At 35.3% G+C, this 19,416-nt stretch overlaps 1 protein-coding gene and 1 long non-coding RNA gene across 18 annotated transcripts in view; one reads left to right on the forward strand and one right to left on the reverse strand.

Moving 5' to 3' along the window:
* Window positions 1-19,416, forward strand: part of LOC107035121 (putative N-acetylated-alpha-linked acidic dipeptidase) — a 23,625-nt gene continuing 4,209 nt past the window's right edge. For 4 of the 14 annotated variants that reach the window (XM_072956917.1, XM_072956919.1, XM_072956920.1 and 1 more), the window contains exons 1-12: window positions 1-365; window positions 1,918-2,003; window positions 2,470-2,590; window positions 3,248-3,286; window positions 4,739-4,802; window positions 6,118-6,185; window positions 8,129-8,260; window positions 9,594-9,701; window positions 11,470-11,580; window positions 11,965-12,027; window positions 13,782-13,941; window positions 18,591-18,672. In XM_072956917.1, coding sequence (XP_072813018.1) covers window positions 2,486-2,590; window positions 3,248-3,286; window positions 4,739-4,802; window positions 6,118-6,185; window positions 8,129-8,176 — 324 coding nt within the window. In that variant the 5' untranslated portion in view covers window positions 1-365; window positions 1,918-2,003; window positions 2,470-2,485 and the 3' untranslated portion in view covers window positions 8,177-8,260; window positions 9,594-9,701; window positions 11,470-11,580; ... (1 more) ...; window positions 13,782-13,941; window positions 18,591-18,672. Of the gene's footprint in view, window positions 366-1,917; window positions 2,004-2,284; window positions 2,405-2,469; window positions 2,591-3,247; window positions 3,287-4,738; window positions 4,803-6,117; window positions 6,186-6,569; window positions 6,743-8,128; window positions 8,261-9,593; window positions 9,702-11,469; window positions 11,581-11,964; window positions 12,028-13,781; window positions 13,942-18,590; window positions 18,673-19,416 lie in introns of all 14 variants that reach the window. The other 10 variants (XR_012067722.1, XM_072956923.1, XM_072956921.1 and 7 more) reach the window with 8 other exon arrangements.
* The window catches only part of LOC107035122 (uncharacterized), a 21,403-nt gene continuing 15,706 nt past the window's right edge, over window positions 13,720-19,416 (reverse strand). Inside the window, exons 4-5 of one of the 4 annotated variants that reach the window (XR_012067727.1) lie at window positions 18,570-18,659; window positions 13,720-15,527 (exon numbers count right to left, since the gene is read on the reverse strand). This is a non-coding gene — a long non-coding RNA (uncharacterized lncRNA). Of the gene's footprint in view, window positions 15,536-17,651; window positions 18,660-19,416 lie in introns of those variants that run through there. The other 3 variants (XR_012067726.1, XR_012067725.1, XR_012067724.1) reach the window with 3 other exon arrangements.

Below are 19,416 nucleotides of genomic sequence, written 5' to 3' on the forward strand. Positions count from 1 at the left end.
ACGCAGGGCCGCGGGGGCTGTCGGGACGGCTCCAAGATGGCCGGGTTCTTGGGGTCCGCACCTGCTGGCGGCCCCGAGCCTCGTTCACTGCCACTGCTGCTGACCGGAGCCGCCAGTCAGCCCGGGGACTCCAGGGGTTGTCCCCGCGGGGCGGAAGGCCGCCATGGCGACCCTTGAAAAGCCGGTGAAAGCCTTGGAGTCCCTCAAGTCCTTCCGGCAACAGCAGCGGCCGCCTCAGCCGCCTCAGGCCTCTCATCCGGAACCGCCGCAGCCGCTGCCTCAGCCGGTACCGCCGCCGCCGCCTCAGCCCCCTCAGCCGGCACCGCCGCCCGCCCGGCCGTGGCCCAGGAGCTGCTGCACAGACGGTGAGTCCCTGCGTACCCCGACCCCACGGCCGCAGGCCCACCCGCGGTCCCCATGCCCCTCCCCCATCCTGCGCGGGTCTGTGTCCCTTCTTCGGCCTCCCCCAAAGGCCCCGAGGCGGTCCGGGCCCCAGGCCACTGCTTTCCCAGCTACGAAACTCGGGAAGGAACAGGGCTGTGTTGTGAGCCTAGGCCACGCTTCACGTTCGGCTTCCTCCGGGCCACTCCCCACCCCTCTCTTCCTGGGTCGAGGTGTGAGATTTTATCTTCCCTTTTCAACTGAAGTTTTGAAAGTGTTTCAGATAATTGTCAAAACGCTATGCATGCAAAACACTAGGTTAACTTAAGGGAGGGAGTAGGAGAGAAGAGGAAAGGAGCGAAGTTCACGGGTCACTTCCTGTGGGGGTGGGTTAGATGGTCACAGTGGTGAGCGGGTAACTGTCACATGGCTCAATATACTTATTATAGTCATTACTCTTACTAACCCCCGACAGCACTGGTATAGAGGAGGTATGACCACGGAACATGTGCTCATTGAGCTTAATTTTACACAAACAGTAAGATTTCCATGGAATCAAAACAGGCAATAAATGCCAGCTGCAGAGGACAGCTTGTGCAGGGTTGGGAAACAGCATGGCATGATCAGAACTTTAGTTTGACTGGCTTGAAATGTAGAGGGAATGGGAAACTTCACACTGATGAATCAGAGAGGATACAGCTGTTTTTATTAAACTAAAATGGTTAAATCAGTCTTGTTGGTCAATGATTAGCCTTAGCTATGTGAATTTGGAGTCTGCAAGTATTTTATAAGTTCTATAAGAGGCTTTTTTTTTTTTGATTTCAGAACTCTTAAGATATTAGAAATTCAACTTTATTTTTATAAGAATTTTAAAAAAGATTTATGTAAGTGCTTATTTAACTCAATTAGAACAGAGTTCCTTTAACTTAGGAGACTTTATTATCTCATGTATTAACACCCTCTAGAGGTACACAATGAAAAGTGTAGGCCTTTCTGATTTATAAACAGACACACAGACACAGGGAAAACAAAGAGCATGTAGCTTCAGTAACAGTTCAAGGGAAAACTCAGAAACAGAAATTTTCCCTGGTCAAAATATCAAAAAAAAGCACCTGGGGCTCATATCCCTTAATTGATTTGAGCTCTAAATGGACAAATACACAATTTTAAAAAAAAAAAATTGCTAAAAACAAGATTCTCTGTCACGTTGAATAATAGAGTATTTTGAAGTTTAAATAAATACCAACAATAGAGCTATGAGGGAGGAAAAATATAAAATACTGACACTTTTTTTAATTTGACTTTAAGGTGCATTCTTAAGTACATAGGAGAGAAATGTCATGATGTGTGCAGCTCACTTGCAAATGGTTCAACAGCATTAACAATGATTGAATTTAGGTGGTGGGCATATGGGAATTTATCATCCTATTAAAAAGTTTTCTGTACTTCTGAGATTTATCATAATAAAACATTGGTAGGAATCTGTTAGACATAATGCTCTATGTGAAGTAATTTGTTTCCTTTGTGAAATTCTAGGAAGATTAAAATGCATGTTCATAACATCAAGAAAATCACAAGCATTTATGATGTAATCAGAACTATCTGAGGAGCTGTGAAACCTGGTGAGTTGGTGAATTTTTTAAAATGTCTTAAAACATTTTGTTTTTACAAAGATTACAGGAGTAAGAGAAGGTGAATTTTAATCAACTCTTGATATTTTTTTCCTGGTTGATGTGATATAATTAAATGTGAAAAAAAAAAGGTAAATTCTAAAAGGAGACTCTGCCTTGGTGGTTTTCTATGGAGGAAACTCAAGCAGGAGAAATTTTAATTTAAAAACATAAATTACTGTTCTTTATGGTACATTCTAAGTTGTCATTGTTTTGAATGCCTTCCTTTCCAGACAGGTGTGTTATTCTGGGAGATCATCAGGACTCCTGGCTATTTGGAGGTATTGACCCAACCAGTGGAGCTGCCGGTTTGAAAGAAGTTGTCTAGAATTTTGGAAAACTGATTAGTAGAGGTAAATAATGTTTCCTTGGCAAGTGATGACAGAAAGTGACTCAGTGAATCTTCCTTTGTTTTTAGGCCGGTGTACCTAACCATGTATGTTAACAATGATTACAGGCTGGAGACTGAGAAGAACTACCATGTTTGCCAGCTGGGATGCAGAAGAATTTGGACTTCTGGGTTCCATAAATGGGCTGAGGTAACTAAGATAGAAAACTTCTTATTTTCTTGGTCAACATGTATCTCAGGGTAATCACAGATGTGTTCCATTACCTGATGTGGTTTTAATTTGTATAAATACTCAAGAAAATTTAAGAAATAGAGTTTGTTTTTGCTTTTACATCAGTTTGGCAAAACAGAACAACCTCTTAATTACTGGGCACAAACCAATTTTTTCATTATTACTAAAATATTTTAGTTTCTATTTGTATTTGTTTTGTGATAAATAAGTAAAATCTGTAAGCTCAGAAAATAGTCAAACCTAGGAAGCTGCTTCTGACAAGTGAATTAGCTTATCAAAAAGTTGATATAAATCCTTGGCATTAATTTTCAAGTTTTTAACAGTTTCCTTGGATTTCTTCTATTTAGGAAAACAACATACTCTTTTAAGATGACTATACTCTGATTATAGTCTCTCCTTTATGGATTCCATACTAAATTGTAACCATAAGTATATTTTACCATTTACAAAAGTGATTGGGGAGTATAATACAATGATTTTGTAAATTGAATTACTCTAATATTTCAAGGATTTATTTTTAATTCAATTATGATTAATTTGCATTTGTCACTGGCTCTTAATGCTTTATTTTAAAGTGTCTCTCATAGGCCCCCTTCTTTCATCTTCTTCCCTTAGGCTCTCTGTCCAGTAACTCTGAGTTCTTATATGTTCAAGGTAGGCTTGTGCATTTTTTTAAAGGCAGGTGCACCAAAAAGCACTTTCCTTTGACCATCCTCTGTTTTGTTCATCATTTATGAAGTCCAAATTTTATAGAATTGATTTAAAGAATGTCATATCTTTCTTGCCATTGTGTCTGGTTTTTAAAATGCTTTCCTTCTGAATCATTTCCTCATACTTTAAAATAATAATATGAATCAAATAAGTATGGGAATAAAATCACAGTTACTTGTATCACATTTGATTCTATTTATATGGCAAAGTCTTATTATTATGTTGGTGTTACGAACATGCATTTCATAATACACTTATTTAGATGAATCAGATCTTACTCATTAAGGTCATTTACTTTTAGAAATATGTAATTTCTTGTGAATACATGTATATAGAAATACATGTGTCTTTCTATAATCTAAGCAGCTTAAAATATAGGTAAAAAAATCCAAGATATAAGATAATACGTCTTGCATTAATTTAAATTCATGTGAGTTAAAAGACGATTTGAATATTGTTTCCCATTTTCTACTAGCTTCTTGATCATATTCAGCAATGCACTTACTTTCTTTACATATAGTTAAGGAATCTTCTTTATTTCTACTGTAACTCTGTCATAATGGAAACTCTCAGCAGAATCAGCTGTCATCTATCCCATGTGCAGAGGCAAGAATCCTCATTTGTGGGATGACCACTCACAGCTTTAAATGTTTTTACTGTAACTGCTCTTATAAGGTAGCAAGCTAGAGAGAGAGAAAGAGAAGGAAAGAGTTCTCTCCACATATTCCCGTCTGTGTGTGATGACGTTAGTCTTCCTCTGCTGTATTTTTCTAGAATGTGTGTGCACGTGTGTGTGAGAGAGAAATGTCTTGTCTTTGCCCTAATAGCCACTCTTCTCTCCCTCTAGTTTTTTCTCTATCCTCTTCTTTTTTTTTCTTTTCTTTCTTCATCAGTATCTTCTTTTTCAAAAAATTCTGGATAAATCAAATTTCCAGCTTTCTCACTTTTAATATGGTAAAGTTACTTGGATCCCCAACATCAAGGGATCTCATACTTTAATGTATGTAAGGATTGCCAAGGACACCTTTTAAAAATACAGATTTCCAGGTCTTACTTTGAGCAGTTCTTATCCAGTAGATACAGGGTGAGGCTGAGCATCTCCAAGCCTTCCCCCTTCATATTATGATGCAGGGGATCAGGGACAGTTTTCCTCTGGGTCTCCCTGCTGTTGCTATGAACAGTGGCTACAGCATCACTAATATTTTCTTTCTTATTTTAATTGCATTAATATTGATAAGCAGTTAATAGCATTTTCTTAAAATTATGGTCAGAGGCATAGGCATTTGATTTATAATGGTATCTGCAGACCACTCTTTTATTGAATTAATTTGTTTTGTTTGTATTTCCACAATTGTAAATGCTGTGAGTTAAGTGACCACTTTGCTTCAACTACAGGAGAATGTGAAAACACTCCAGGAGAGAGGGGTTACATATGTCAATGCAAACTCATCCACAGAAGGTAAATTTTATTTCAGATTGTCATTAAATAGTATACCAGCATTTAAGTCTATCAACTCCAACTCATAAACTAAGATTACCCTCTTTCTATGAGATGCCTCAATAATACCTCCATTTTTCCATTTTACCAGAGAGAAAATTATTATGATTCATAACTAAGCTATTGATCCTGACTTCTTTAGTCTGTGTACCATTTGCCTATCTTGGATTACTACTTAAAACTTTAGTAATTTTCACATTCTTCCTGCCGAGCTATTTTTAAGTTGGGCTAAAATATTTCATACAGAAATACTTCCTGTATGTATTGGAGTGACTCTGACATAAGCACCCACTACAGACTTCCTTTTAACCCTGACATGTGGCATGTGTATCTGTAGGCTTTCATCGTATTACAGTTGTTTCTAGGTAACTGTCACAGGACACATGTTAGTTACTGACATGCTCTAGTCTAATGTCTTGATATTGAATTGAATGAATGAATAAAAAATGAACATTATGGCCTTACTGCTTCCTTTGCCAAAGACCCCTAAGTGCTGCTGCTGTAATGAGCAATGACCCTTACTGTTACTGTGGGAGCTGCAGCCTTAGCAGCAGAGTCCGCCTCTACAGTCTCCTATCCCGAGTGTGTGCTGCAGCCTCTCTGGCTCCTGAAGAGTTATTTCCACCTTTGTGTTTTAGTTTTAGCCAGACTGTCTGTGTGTCTGTCTGTCTGTCTGTCTGTCTATGTATCTATTTACCTATCTAGCTATCTATTCTAAAATTTTATTTATTTGTTTTTACTGAAGTGTATTTGACTTGTAAAATTAGTTTCAGGTGTACAGCAAAGTTATTAGTTATATATATACATATACATTGTTTTTAGATTCTTTTTCATTATAGGTTATCATAAGATACTGAATGTAATTCCCTGTGCTATACAGTAGGTCCTTGTTGTTTATCTGTTTTATATATAATAGTGTATATATGTTAATCCCAAACTCCTAATATATCATATATCTCTCCCCTTCCCCCTTGGGTAACCGTAGTTTCTTTTCTATGTCTGTGAGTCTATTTCTGGTTTGTAAATAAGCTCATTTGTATCATTTTTTTTTTACATTCCACATATAAGTGATATAATTTGATATTTGCCTTTCTTTGTCTGACATACTTCATTTAATATGATTACTCTCTAGGGTCCACCCTGTTATTCTCCAGGAATGATGCCTTCAATTTGAAGTCTGTTATATCTTGTTTATAATTAGAAAATAAAGTTAGAATTAAATAGAGGTTTGAAGTCCATTTGGAGGTATTAAAATACTCTCTTATTTAATTTGCAGGCAATTATACTCTCAGAGTGGACTGTACACCCCTTCTTTTCCAGTTGGTATATAAACTGACAAAAGAGGTATGTAAATTGATCTGTCATAATGTTTTCTGATGAGTAGATAAATCAAAAACTTTTGTTTTCTAAATCACTTATATTTAAACTGGTGACAGACATAGCTGATTTGTATAAATAACAAATCAGAATGAGCTTAATACACTACTTATGTGACATAACTATGAGAACAGTAGTGCTATTCTCTTTGAATAATAGTTCCTAATAATTGTATAGATTTGTTATAACGTACAGGGTCTATTGTTTCATGGGGCAGAGTCTTTTTGATATAACAGAATACTGAGCTGGAATGGGGAAGCCTTGGCTGTGAAGATTGCCTTGGCTATTCATTCATTCATTCATTCATTCATTCATTCAGCAAGTATTTATTGTGTGGTTACTATGTATCAGGTCCTATGAAAGGAACTCTAGCAGCAACAGTGATAAAAGTACAAGGTTACTGAATCCAAATACAGAGAGGCCACAGACCTGTAAATGAGGACTCATGCTTCACTTGAATAGTGGATACTACATACAGTGGAGGACAATTATGGAAGAGAGAAGCTAAGACCCTGGGGTAGCTGGTGAGGGTGGGAAGCATTAGAAGGTGTTTACAGAAGATTTAGTGGTTGGGCTGTAAAATGGAAGGATGTGAAAGTGGAGAGAAGGTTTCTCCTCTGAGGACACAGGACCTAATAAATGTGGATGTGTGAAAGAACATATTTCCTGACCTCTGGGTAATGCAATATAACCTAAATGTAAGGTGTTGGTGAAAAGCTGGTAAGAAATGGGGCCTGACACATAGACCTAAATGTTCATAAATCTGGTGGTGGAGAAATTAAAGAATCCTTAACAAGGTTGTACATTATCATATTTATTCATTAGAAAGATTACTCTGTATCAGTGCAGTGAATAGGTTAAGCTGTAGTAAGTCTAAAAGCAAAATGGAAGTAATTCCACATGCTTATTTAGCAAACAGGAATTTATAACTACTAGTTATGTAAAAAGTACTCTGAAAACTCTATTGCACTCTGAACCTGTAAAAATTATGTAATCCCTCATTGAGTATATGTGTGCTTCATTTAAATAATCCCCCATTATAGAATTTAACTGTAGAAATGTTTCTTTCAAGTAGGTATCACTTAGATGACAGTGGGAAGTAGATGTCACATCTCTAGGTCCTGTTTCCCAGTCTCCCTTCATCTTGCCCTGTCCTTTTCACTGTTCGTGTCTTTAACATCTCATCCTCCCAAGTGAGCATCCTCCCATGCCCATCACAACCCCCACCATACTGGGAAGCTTAGGTCCTTGATCCTTTTATTGAAATGTCCCATAAAAACATCTTATCTAAAAGCACGCTGTAAAGACAGTCCCTGTTGGAGAATCCTTTTCAGGAGATACATTTACACTCTGTCCTACAGAGGAGGCTTCTGCCTTTATAGGAGGGGTAGTAAGAATTTTAGGGCCAAGAAGAAGCTTAGGTCTATCCCCTTTGTACATTTATTCAATAAGTATTAAATGTGTAAGTGGTTACTATAGTGACAGGATGAATCAAACATAGATTCTGCTATTAGGGTGTTAACTGTGTAGCCAGGAGAGACTATGATAAAGAATTTTCAAATCTAAGATAGAGATTAAAATCACCAAAGTGAATACAGATAAAAGTGGTGTGGGAAGCCAGAAAGAAATGTCTCAGTTTATCATTTTACACGTTGGAATTAAACAGCCTGCTTAATGGGAAATTGCAAAAATTTTTCCCATTTCCCATTCTTTTATGTTAATTTGAATTTAATTTTCATGCCACTTTAGATATAATGTATTTGTCTTTCAGAGTTTTTGTTTTAGGTAGTTTTTTTTAACAGTTTAACTGGGAAACTTAAATGTATCTTTAGAAGTTACATTATCAGGATGAAGTAACTGTCCAGAAGAGAAGAGTGAGATTTTATAATCTTGTTTGATTTGATTGTTAGTGGAGGAATCAGACATCATTCATCTGGAGAAATGCTGTTGGTTGCTGAAGGCTCAATCACGAACTGGATGATTTGATTTAGAGACATTTGGCCCATTGGTTTCACCACCAATTCATCCATCTCTGAGTGAAGGTGGGAATCCTTCTATTTTTTACAAATGTTCTTTGCTAAATACGTGAGCCCTGTTCTACCTTTGGAGCCTTGTGTAAGTGGGTTTACCTTTCTGCACCTGAATATTCTCATATATAAACTCAGTTTGACCAAGACAGTCGTTATGAAACTGTGCTCCAGTGTGGTGCCTCAGCGTCTGGTGCAGGGGTCAGGGTGATGGACATTGAATAGGCAAAGCTCTAGCTTGCACACATGACCCCAGCTCTTCCTCAGCTGTGGAGTCTCTACTGTATTTCTTTTATATAGAAGAAGTTTCCACTGCTGTATCCTTCCCCCACCCTTAAAAAATTAGGAAAGTACTGGACTAGACCATCTCTAAGATCCCCACTTAGCTCTGATCTTTTCACTGCTATATATATATTTTTCAAATGAGGTTTACAAAGAGTAGTTGTGGGTGGTAATCACAAAAGCTGTATTTGAAATCTGAAAGCTTGAGTTCTGTTTCTGATTCAGACCTTTTTAAAAAAACCTATTACTTTTAGCAAGTCATTTAACTACTTCTTAACTTCAATTTTCTGCTCTTTGAGGGCACAGAATTAGATTCTTGAAATAGTCTGTATTCTTCAGATTTCTAGTGTGTTTTAGAAATACTTGTTAGGGTAGCTAGAACAGATAGGGCTTCCACTTCCGCAGTGCAGTTGTGTTTTTACCTTTTTAGAATTGGAGATTGAGAAATCACTTCATTTGGAAACAAAATGATTCTATTTATTTTTTATGAAAAGTTTAAAAACCACAGGATTAGATTATAAATTGCCCTTTATTTCTGAAATTTAATATATTTATACAGATTAAGTGGTACAATGAAGACTGCAGTACAGAATTTCTTTCTCTTATAGTGTGTTTTCTTTGCTTCATGAAGAAGCTGTATGAAGCTTGTTAATAACAACACAGTATATCTTTGATAGAGTTCAACTTTTCTTCTATTTTCCTTTTTCTTCTTAGTCTTTCCAAATTAGGATAATTGTGGTCTCTGACTTTTTTCCAGTTAAAATTTTAAAACATTTTTTGTTTTTTAAATACTACAATCATTTTTGTCTTTTGGAACTAATATAAGATAGAGACAGGTAGGCAGACAAAACCAAACACTGAATGGTAGTATTTTCTTCTAGGAAGTTAAATTTTGGTTATAATTATGCCAGGAAAAACAAAAAAAAACTTCCTAAGATAGTGGAAACTACTAATAACTTTTAAAAATTAAGTCAGTTTATGGGAGTCATGCCTCCTTTCATAAGCATGCCATTATTAACGGGAGCTTTGTTGGCTGTGATTTATTGTGTGTTTTCCTATTTTACAGGTTTATTAAATGCCTTTGGTGAAAATCATGACAGCCACATAGATTTTAAGGAGATATTCTGTGGGTTATCAGCCTGTTGCAGAGGACCTCTGGCTGAAAGACAGAAATGTGAGTGTGTTAAACATCACAAAATTTGGAAACTATACAGAGAAAAAATTAGCATTCATTCATGTAAAAAATCATTTGATTAAGGCATGAATTTTCATCACTTTGACAAATAACAATCTCTTCCTGAGGTTTTACTGAGGTCAGTGTGAAGATTCAATCATCTATTCTTTTTTACTATGGAGTAATTTAGGATCTTTGTTATTAATAATGGTTGATTTTCCAGATGAATGTATAATTCATGATAAATGAACTACGTCAGTCATGATGTGTTTGAAAATGTTAAAGCATATAGAAAATACTTTCTGGTAGTCTATATAGAAAATTTGTCTTGCTTAACTTGAATTCCAGCTTATTTTCTATCACTTGTGTGTACTGATATTTTATTAGCAAAATTAAATTTATGATAAAACATTTTTATTAAATACTAAAATTGTCTTTTAAACCTAGCTAAAATGTTATAGTGTAATTTATAAGCATATTACAGTAATAAATCTTAACTGTATTTGGGAAAATGCAGCAGTTTACATTTAATTGGAACCTAATTCATATATATTCACTAGGGTCATTATTTCTACATCTTTCTAAAATAGAATTTCACAAATATTGCATATTTTGGGTATGATACTTAATATTTTGATATTCTTTAGTAATGTTGTACAGTGATGCACTCAGTTAATTTAATAGCATAATTATTACAGGAGTGTATGAAGTAGATAATTATTTAATCTTAAAAATTTAGATTTTTTTTCTTCCCTGATAGTATACAATTACTCTAACCTGGCTTTGTGATAGATTATTTGTTCACATTAAAGTTCTGATATTAAAGAGGCTGAAGTCTTTGTTTCTCAATTGAGGTTAATTATTGCCTTAATTTTTCTTTAATTTATTTATTCCAGTGGACTAGTAGAAGTTAACCAACTAGACTAACTAGTAATTTTGCCGATATTGATGTTAACTAACAAAATGCTGATATTTTGGATTCTTAGCTTGTTGTATATAAACTTCGTTGAAGATTTGAAATTGTTCTTTGGCAAAAATATTGGGTGCACGTTAACTACATTGGAGACCCTCTTTATACAGTCATCCCACATTATCTGCTGAGGATTGGTTCTGAGACCCCCTCAGATACCAAATCCATGGATGCTCAAGTCCTTATGTAAAATGGCACAGTATTTGCATATAACCTATGCACATCCTCCTGTATACTTTAAATCATCTGTAGGTTACTTATAATACTCAATACAATGTAAATGATATGTAAATAGTTGTCAGTACATAGCAAATTCAAGTTTTGCTTTTGAGAAGTTTCTGGGAAAATTTTTTTTTTGGTCTGTGGTTGTAACAGGTACAGAGGGCTAACTGTACCAACTTTTTGTTGATTCTTAAAGTAGATGGACTATTTTCAGCATTATAAGAATCAACTCTGATCAGTTTTAAATATTAGAAATTAAAGGCTTGAATTACCTTCTTAAAATCTGTGAGATATTGTATAATAACTTGGCCTTTTTCAGTTTGCAAGAAATTTAACTTTAGATTTAGGTGAAGGATAGTGTTCTCTAACCTGGCTAATGATATAAGGAGAGAGACTTGTGAAGTGTACAGGACTTCCTACAAGTTCAAAGGACTTTAATGACACAGTCTCCTCCAAATAAGAACTTAATCCAGAATGTTTGAGGAACCAAATAATTTTACTAGGGCAGCTTCTAACAAAATGCATTATACATCAGAATATAAAAGTAATTTTCCTCTGTAAGAGTCTTTTCTTTAGTTTGCTTCAAGGTATTTGATGTTGACGGTGATGGAGTTCTAAGGTTGAACTGAGAGACACGTGGTTGCACATTTAGAGGTCTGGATGGACAACAGCACTGATGATATCCTGGTAAAGTCTGATTGTATACATTTTCTTGCATGTAAACTTTCAACAGGAACATAGAGTGAAGAATTTTTCAAAAGAGGTTGAGAAAAAATTTCTTACTACTTCTAGTTGCTATATTATGCTACTCAAAATATTCATGGCCAAAGATGCAAAATTGGGAAGAGAACTTGCCTTAGAAAATTTAATAGACTAAATGTATTACGTTAAAAAAAAATGAAACCACAGGAAAATTCTCATAAATTTTTAAGGCAAACAAGCAATCTATTTCTGGTAATTAAAAAAATATATATACATACTTGACCAAAAATATTTTATACTTTGGCTACTGGCTAATAAAAATGATACCTGCTCTTTCCTAACTACTGATTTGGGTTTCTGTTTTTAAAGGAATTACATGTGGATCTATCCAACATTGTAGAAGACACATTGAATGCACATGACACCACAAAGGTGAGTCTAGCAGAGACTAATTTATTCTTTTCTAGATATACGTTATATTCTGAATTGGTATATATACCTTACATATACATACTTGAATCTCTTCTACATCATCCCTGCTAAATGCTTATTTGGACCTGTGGTTACAATGCCTCCAAGTTGTCTCAAAGGAAAGCCTATTCCATCTTTAAACAACTCCATTAAGTGTTATTTACATAAAAACATTTATTATATTTTATAAGCTAGCCATTTAATAAAAATTAAGTATACACAACCCTTGCTATCTGTAGTTTATAATCTTTACTTCTCCCATTTTAATACATTATGGTAAGAATAATTAAACTATAAATTAGTATGTATTTATGTATGATTGTGCATGTGTGTAGAAGAATTTGTTAATCTATAATTTGCTCACAAAGTCACTCAACTTGGAAAGCAAGCTTCATATTATAAAAATTACCTCACTCAGTTCAGATTTTGCCAAAGGTATGTTTTTAGGTAACCCGACAACTACAGATGCAGAATTATTAATCTTTCCCCAAAATCACATTTAAACTGAAATCATAAGAAATTTTTACTGTTGGCTTTGCAGCTATTAGTGACTGTCTAGAAGTGGTCAGACTTTGTTTTCATCCAGTGGTCTTAGTGTCAGGAAGAGCTCCTTTTATTGTTTACCATTTAAATAAGAGTTGGAAAAACTCCCAAGTGGAGCTTTTCTAGTGCCATATGACAGCAATCAGAACATGCAGGAATAATCTTGAAGGTTTGATTTGTAGCATTGTTTTTACCTGGCTCTTTACTGCCCCCTCTTGATGTTAGAAAATGCTCTATTGCAGAATACCTTGGTTAGTAGGGCAAAAGGAAATGAAATAAAGCCCAATCACTTGAGGCTATGAAAGATTCTGTAAGATTTTATGTTTTAAAGAGTTTGAGTGTTAACTCTGCTATCCTTTAGGAATATTAAATTGATAATGTGCTACTCATAAAGCACTATTTTGATGATAAAATGTTTTCCTCTGTCTTTGGGCCAGCAAGCAAGTTATTGGAGGAGTTATTAAAAAAAAAACCCGGTTTCAACCATGTGAATTCCAGTCTTGTACATCTAATTTGTTTTAATCATAGACAAAAAATATATAAATACTTCAGTTATACAGAACACAAATAAACTTTATATGGAAACATTTTTGTTCTACTAATACAAAAAATACAATTTAATCAAATTTACAGTATTCTTTATGTGTATTAAAGAAATGGGGTGTTTTAAAGTGATGTCCAATGATAAAGTTTTATGAAAGTAATACACATATATTTCTGGAAATATTGCAACTTGCTACATTTTGGGTGGCAGTATGACTTTAAAATAGTTAATGACATGAATACTTCTGTACTTTTTTACTTGTAATGTCAGTCGTAAGAACTTGTCCTTTCAAAGACCATCATTTTTTATGTATGAAATATGTCAAAGTGAAGAGTTATTGTGTGAGGGTACTAAATTGCAGATAATATTTAAGATTTTTTTCCCCTTAGTTTTGATGTTACTTGCTTTTAAATGACAGGGGATAAAATACCCACAGGAGTCTGAATCTTGGAAGCAAAGCTTGAGAGTCTTCAAAGCCATGTAATTTAAACCTGTGAATTTCTGTAATCTAACTCAGTATAGGCAGTGAACCTATTGAACAGTTGTTTAAAAATAAATCTCAGAAATTGTTTAAAAATGGCAAGTTTTATTTCTTTTATAATGATCACTTTATCTTTTAAAACAACAGGTGGTCAAGAATAACAAGACAGAAACCCCAGAGTTGGAATTATTTCCTCAATATTTTCTCTTCCTATGACAGCAGCCTGCCGCTTGGACACAGCAGTCTAACATCTGGATGAATATGTGTATGATGTTCCTGAGAATGTTTCCTCAACATTTACCAAGAGGTAACTTAAGAATGCAGCAAGAATACCATGTGTTTCCTTTAAAAAATATAAAACAAAATCCTCAAAGTCTGGTGCTCAAAGTCTGCTGCCACTGTACTAATAACACATTTCTATCTATTTTCATACAGAATCAATAAATCACTGTGGGGCTTAGATCTGTGGGCATGCACAAGACTAGATGGGATAGAGGCAAAATCTCAGCAGCACACTGAGAATGGTCCCATTTTGGTTTGTGAACATACAATGATATTGAGTAGAAGTAAATTATACATACTTTGTTTCCTTGAGAACAAGCCATTATAAGTTATGTGCTTGACCTAACTTACAGTCTGCCAGTCAATGACTACTCATGCCCACTCAGATTTCTAAGAAGTAGTTTCCTGGGCAGTATCATCTTTTTTTTTTTTTTTTAAGCAAAACATGATATATTCCTCGTGCTAGGTCCAAGGTGCCTTTAAAAAGAGATAATACAAAACAAAGGATATATTTTTGAAAATGACACATTTCCTCTGAAAAATATCAAACCTATCAAAATGACATATAAATAATTTCTCATTTTAATGTATTACACGCAAAAATCTCCCTTTTGTTTCTCTGAAGTTAAATTTTATTTATGGCAGGACTTGCTCAATGCTTTTGCCTTGCAAATATTTGAAGTAGTTCTGAGTTCATCCATTTACACAAAAACTTCATGTTACTAGTGCCAGAATGTCATTATAATAGTATGCAAGAACTACCTATGGACCCAAACCAACCCTGTAAGTGGAATCCTTCCTTTGAAATTTAATAGGGTTTGTTTTATGTCTTAAAGGTTATGTTCAGATATTATATGGAGACTCTTTACACTGTTTGGTAAGAATTATAGGAGAGCAGTAGACTCTGCCTAGCTAAACTTCATTTTCAGCGAACACATCAAAATCATGGAACAGAGAAGTAAGAATCTCTATGAAACACTCTTGGTTTAATTTTCTATTGAATAATAGCTTTACATTGCTTTCATGTACCCATAGCACATATCTTTTAAAATTCTCTTTGAAAGGTAACAGGAGAGGCAAGATGTGTTGTTGCACTTTAAGTCAAGTATACTTTGTAACTCTTGCTGAGCCTAAATTTTTGCTGCTTCTGTAAATTCCACTAGATTTGTTGGTGCTGTTAAGATGCACAAAATTATGTATAATAAGTGGCTGCCTGCTTAATGAGTGATGCTACAAAAAGTGTCTAGAATTCAAATACATTTCTTATGTGGCTTAGGACAATAGAAATTGGACACTACACTTGCAAATGCTTCTGAATCCTAGAACTGGGTTGTTACTGTGTTACTGAGTTCAAAGATCATCCTGCTCACTGCACAGCAGGCCAGTAAATCAGGAGATGAGGTGTTGGAGCAAGAAATAGCGATTTTATTTGGAAAGCCAGCAGACAGAGGATGGCAGACCAACGTTTTGCAGAATCATGCTGCTCCAGTCAGAATATAGGCTCCTTTTATACAAAAAAAAAAAGGAGGGGGTGTGGTTGGTTGTTGCAAACTTCTTGCTGTCGGAATTCTTTGTTCTTGCAGCTATCCATGTGGGTCAGGTCTGGTGTCCCTGTAAACCTCCAACAAAACAAATATTATTTTCTATTCTGCAACTTATCTTTATGTGCGGAAGTGTTAATATCCTTAAAGGTCAGAGCCTTGAGAAAAGGCTCTCCTATTTACCAGACAGGCTAAAGGCAACATTGTTTTACAAAAGGTGCAGAGATAGGAAGAATAAGCCTAGAAAACAGAGAGCAGTGTTTAAAACTAAAGGAACAGATCCAATATAGAGTCAGATTTGTTCTCCATTACAATTATGCTAAAAATTTGTTCTTAATTTGAAATTTTATTTCTTACTAATTCATTGTGAAATCAATCATTAATCATTTTGAAGTTTATAAAAAATATGCTTTCTTGTTGTAATCTTATAACTAATCCTCTGATGTATAATTGGAGAAATTTGCTCTTTTCTTCAGGGATTATCTTCTGGTTGCCAATAGTAAATGACTTGTTTTGTTAGATGTTTAAAAATTGATCATAGTTGTGTTTTGTTCTCCATAACGTAGTTTTCATCTTTCTCATTACTCTTATTTATCAACTGTTTACTAGGCTGTTTTATTCCTTTTGAAGTGACAGGTATACAAACCTTGCCACAGTTACATTGACTTAAACATAGCCTTTTCAACAGACAAGGCTGCAAAAGTCATTGTTAGATGATTTTTCAGCCAGTTTTCAGTGAGTTAATTCTTTTTGGAAGCTCTGGAAAAGCAGATGATGCCAATACTTCATTTTTATTTTTTAGTAGGTGAAGACTCAAAGCACATTTAATGGAAGGAAAAAAGCTAAGTCACCATTAAATAGGTGGGAAATTACCTAGAGTGTATAATTGTACCCTAGATAGATGCATTATATTGATATGTTACATGTGCTTTTGTTTTGGGTTGTTCAGTAAACTATAACCTTCCGAAGGTAGAGATGACCATTTTAAACTACAGCTTTTGTCTCTAGATGTTGGCTGAAACCAGGGTTTAGCAGATTTTCTTAGCAACCTACTTTTGCTTTCCATAATCTGTTGTCATTTCTTCTGCCTTCTCTTTTGAAGGATGTGGTTAGACTTTATATATTCTTCCTTTAGTCTTTACTCATTCCCCATGTTGCCACTCTTTGTTTCCACCTTGGGCCCTTTGAGAGCTCAAGGTCATCTGCTGTCCTTTTATTGCAGGCCATGATTCCCCCAACACACACTACCTTTTAATAGGGCTTTTTTTTTTTTCTGTCATGGGAAGCCTTTTGGCTTCACTTTAAAGGTCTATTTGGCCATTTAGAGTCTATGCCAACTTCAAGTTTTAGTAAAAACTTCCTGTGTTAATTGTACCAGTGTGCCAGGTAATTGGGTCACTTAACGAGAGTGATGGGATTAATAATTCAAAGACAGTTTAAGAAAGCAGATCAGGTAAATCCAGTTAACTATCTGAAATTCAAATCCAGTCCCATTTTAGCTCCCCCATTCTTACACTGAGTTGTGGCTTTGCTGTTGAGTGTGACCCAGCTGAAGGCAGCCAAGACACCAATGCCCACTGACATTTGCCACTTTTCAGGGGATCCAAATACTGCCTTTTGTTTTTGGGCCACTGTGATTTCATTGTTCTCCCTTTCAAAGTTAAGTCTCACTCTTAAGACAACTGAGCCACCTACCTTCATTCTAAAGCTTTTAAAGTCTCTTTATAAAACTATTAAACCTATAATTCTCATTTCCTATCATTATTTACTAAAGTGGCCTGGCCTCCATTACTGAGAGGGGTGCTGTCATACTCATATCTGCCCTTTTCCTTATGTGGTCACTGTGACCATAGGAAATGTCCCCTCTCCAAGTGCGCTGTCAAAGCATGTCTTAGCCTGTACAGGCTGCGTTAGTCAAATGCAGACCATCAAAGAAAGTCATGAATATCTGTCTCAGAGGCTGTGCATCACAGAAGGGCATGCACCTGTGGCTTATAGCAGTGAGGTGAGAGGATCTCAGGGTCCTGAAAAGACCTGAGTGTCAAAGCCATGTTTCATGTGTCTGGGGTTTTTGTCTTCAGTAATTATGCTGAAAGCCATATCTAGGATCTCAGTGGAAACTACAACTTTTAAAGTACTGTATGCACAGTTAGATATTTGTCACCTGAAATTTATTATAAAGTAACAGCAAATATCTTTTTTTAATAGAGTTTATTTTGGATTTATTTTAAAATAACATACACATGTTAAAAGAAACCTCAAGCAACACAAAGGTATATAGTGAAAATTCTGCCTTCCCATCTTTTGACCCCTGTCTTCCATTCTCTTCAGAGGTAGTGCTGTCAGTTGCTTATATTCTTTCTGACACATGCAGTAGGTTTTCATTGCACTGTGAATTTGGATTATACATAGTTTTAACCAATTCTGTAGTCCCTAGTTCTTTCTCTACTGTACCCTCCTTTGGTCACCGTAGAAAGGCAGTGTAGTGTCACGAGTTAAGAGCGCAGCTCCTGGAGCCATGCTGCCAAGAATCAAATCCTGGCTCTGACATCTGTTAGTTGAATAACCAAAGGCAAGTCACTTAACTCTCTTGTCACAGTTTTCTTATGAGTAAATGAGAAAAATAATAGTTTCTCCCTTAGGGTCATTTTAAGATTTAAATGAATTAACTTTGTGAGTGCCTTAGACAGGGTGAGCATCAACAAAAATGTATAGTTCTATTTGACATTTGGTTTTACATTTTCAGTTCCTAGTAAGCAGTCAAGTTCCATCTTGATCACAAGCCCACTTACTGAATTTCATACTACATACTAAAAAAATTTTTCTGTAAGCTCTTCAGAAAAATCTAAATCTCAATGAATTTTGGTTTGATATGTGTTAAGTCTTTTCTGATCTCCCCATAATCCTACATAACTCTTTTAGAGACACAGAGCTTATGTTTACAAAGTACACATTTTCCTTCCATCATTTTATGACCAGAATTACAAGTATTTCTGAATAACTGTAATATGCTAAATATGTCACATGAGTTATATAACTACAAGGACATTTTTAGTTGTCATTCATTTTTATATCTGCATTTGTTTCAAGATTAGTAGTTAAATTAACAAACCATTTCCTCCTCCATATACAGAATTGCCTCACTCTTCTGGATGATGTGGATCATAGATTGGAATATCTGAAAATCCAGGATGAGCAGCACCTGGTAATTGAAGGTACAAATGAAGGGGAAGAATTTAAAGGTTTAGTTACTCACTGATAATCCATTTTATAATTTTTCCAATTATTATTAGATCATTATATTTTTCATGGTAGTGAAAACCATGAAACCTTTATGTGATCCTATTGTAATACTATTTAAATTGCTTGAAAAGATAAATATGTCTACATTGATTGGCTGGCAATTGTGAGAACAGGAGTTAAAAACAGGTGAATTCAGTTATAAATTTACAAAGTTTTTTAAAAATTTCAAGCTGCCTCTTTAAGTTAAAGAGACTAGCAAGGAGGGTATAGCTCAGTGATAGAGCACATGCACACACACATATACACACACACCCCTACCCCCTAGCCCTCCCCCCCAAAAAATAAGGAGACTAAATTTGTTGCATAGTTAATGGTGCAGGCTTTCATTAATCAACACTGATCACTCACCAACAAAACTTAACTTGTATAAGCACAGATTTACACACTGGCATGCACATGTCACTGAAAACCTGGTGTGTCTTTTCTTATCACGATTCATGAAATATTGCTAACAGCTTTTGTATTAAAATGAATAATTACTCTGGCATGTGTCACAAGGTAAGAAAAAATTGTAATAGTTCTAATGTACTAAATTTAAGAGCTTTAATTAGTCTTATAGATGGTTGAGTATAAATTTTTAAAATATTTTCAAAAAAATTTAATGGAGGTACTAGGGGTTGAACCCAGGACCTGCATGCTAAGCATGCGCTCTACCA

The sequence above is a fragment of the Vicugna pacos genome, unplaced genomic scaffold (genome assembly GCF_048564905.1).
Source record: "Vicugna pacos unplaced genomic scaffold, VicPac4 SAC-SAT, whole genome shotgun sequence".
NCBI lineage: Eukaryota > Metazoa > Chordata > Mammalia > Artiodactyla > Camelidae > Vicugna > Vicugna pacos.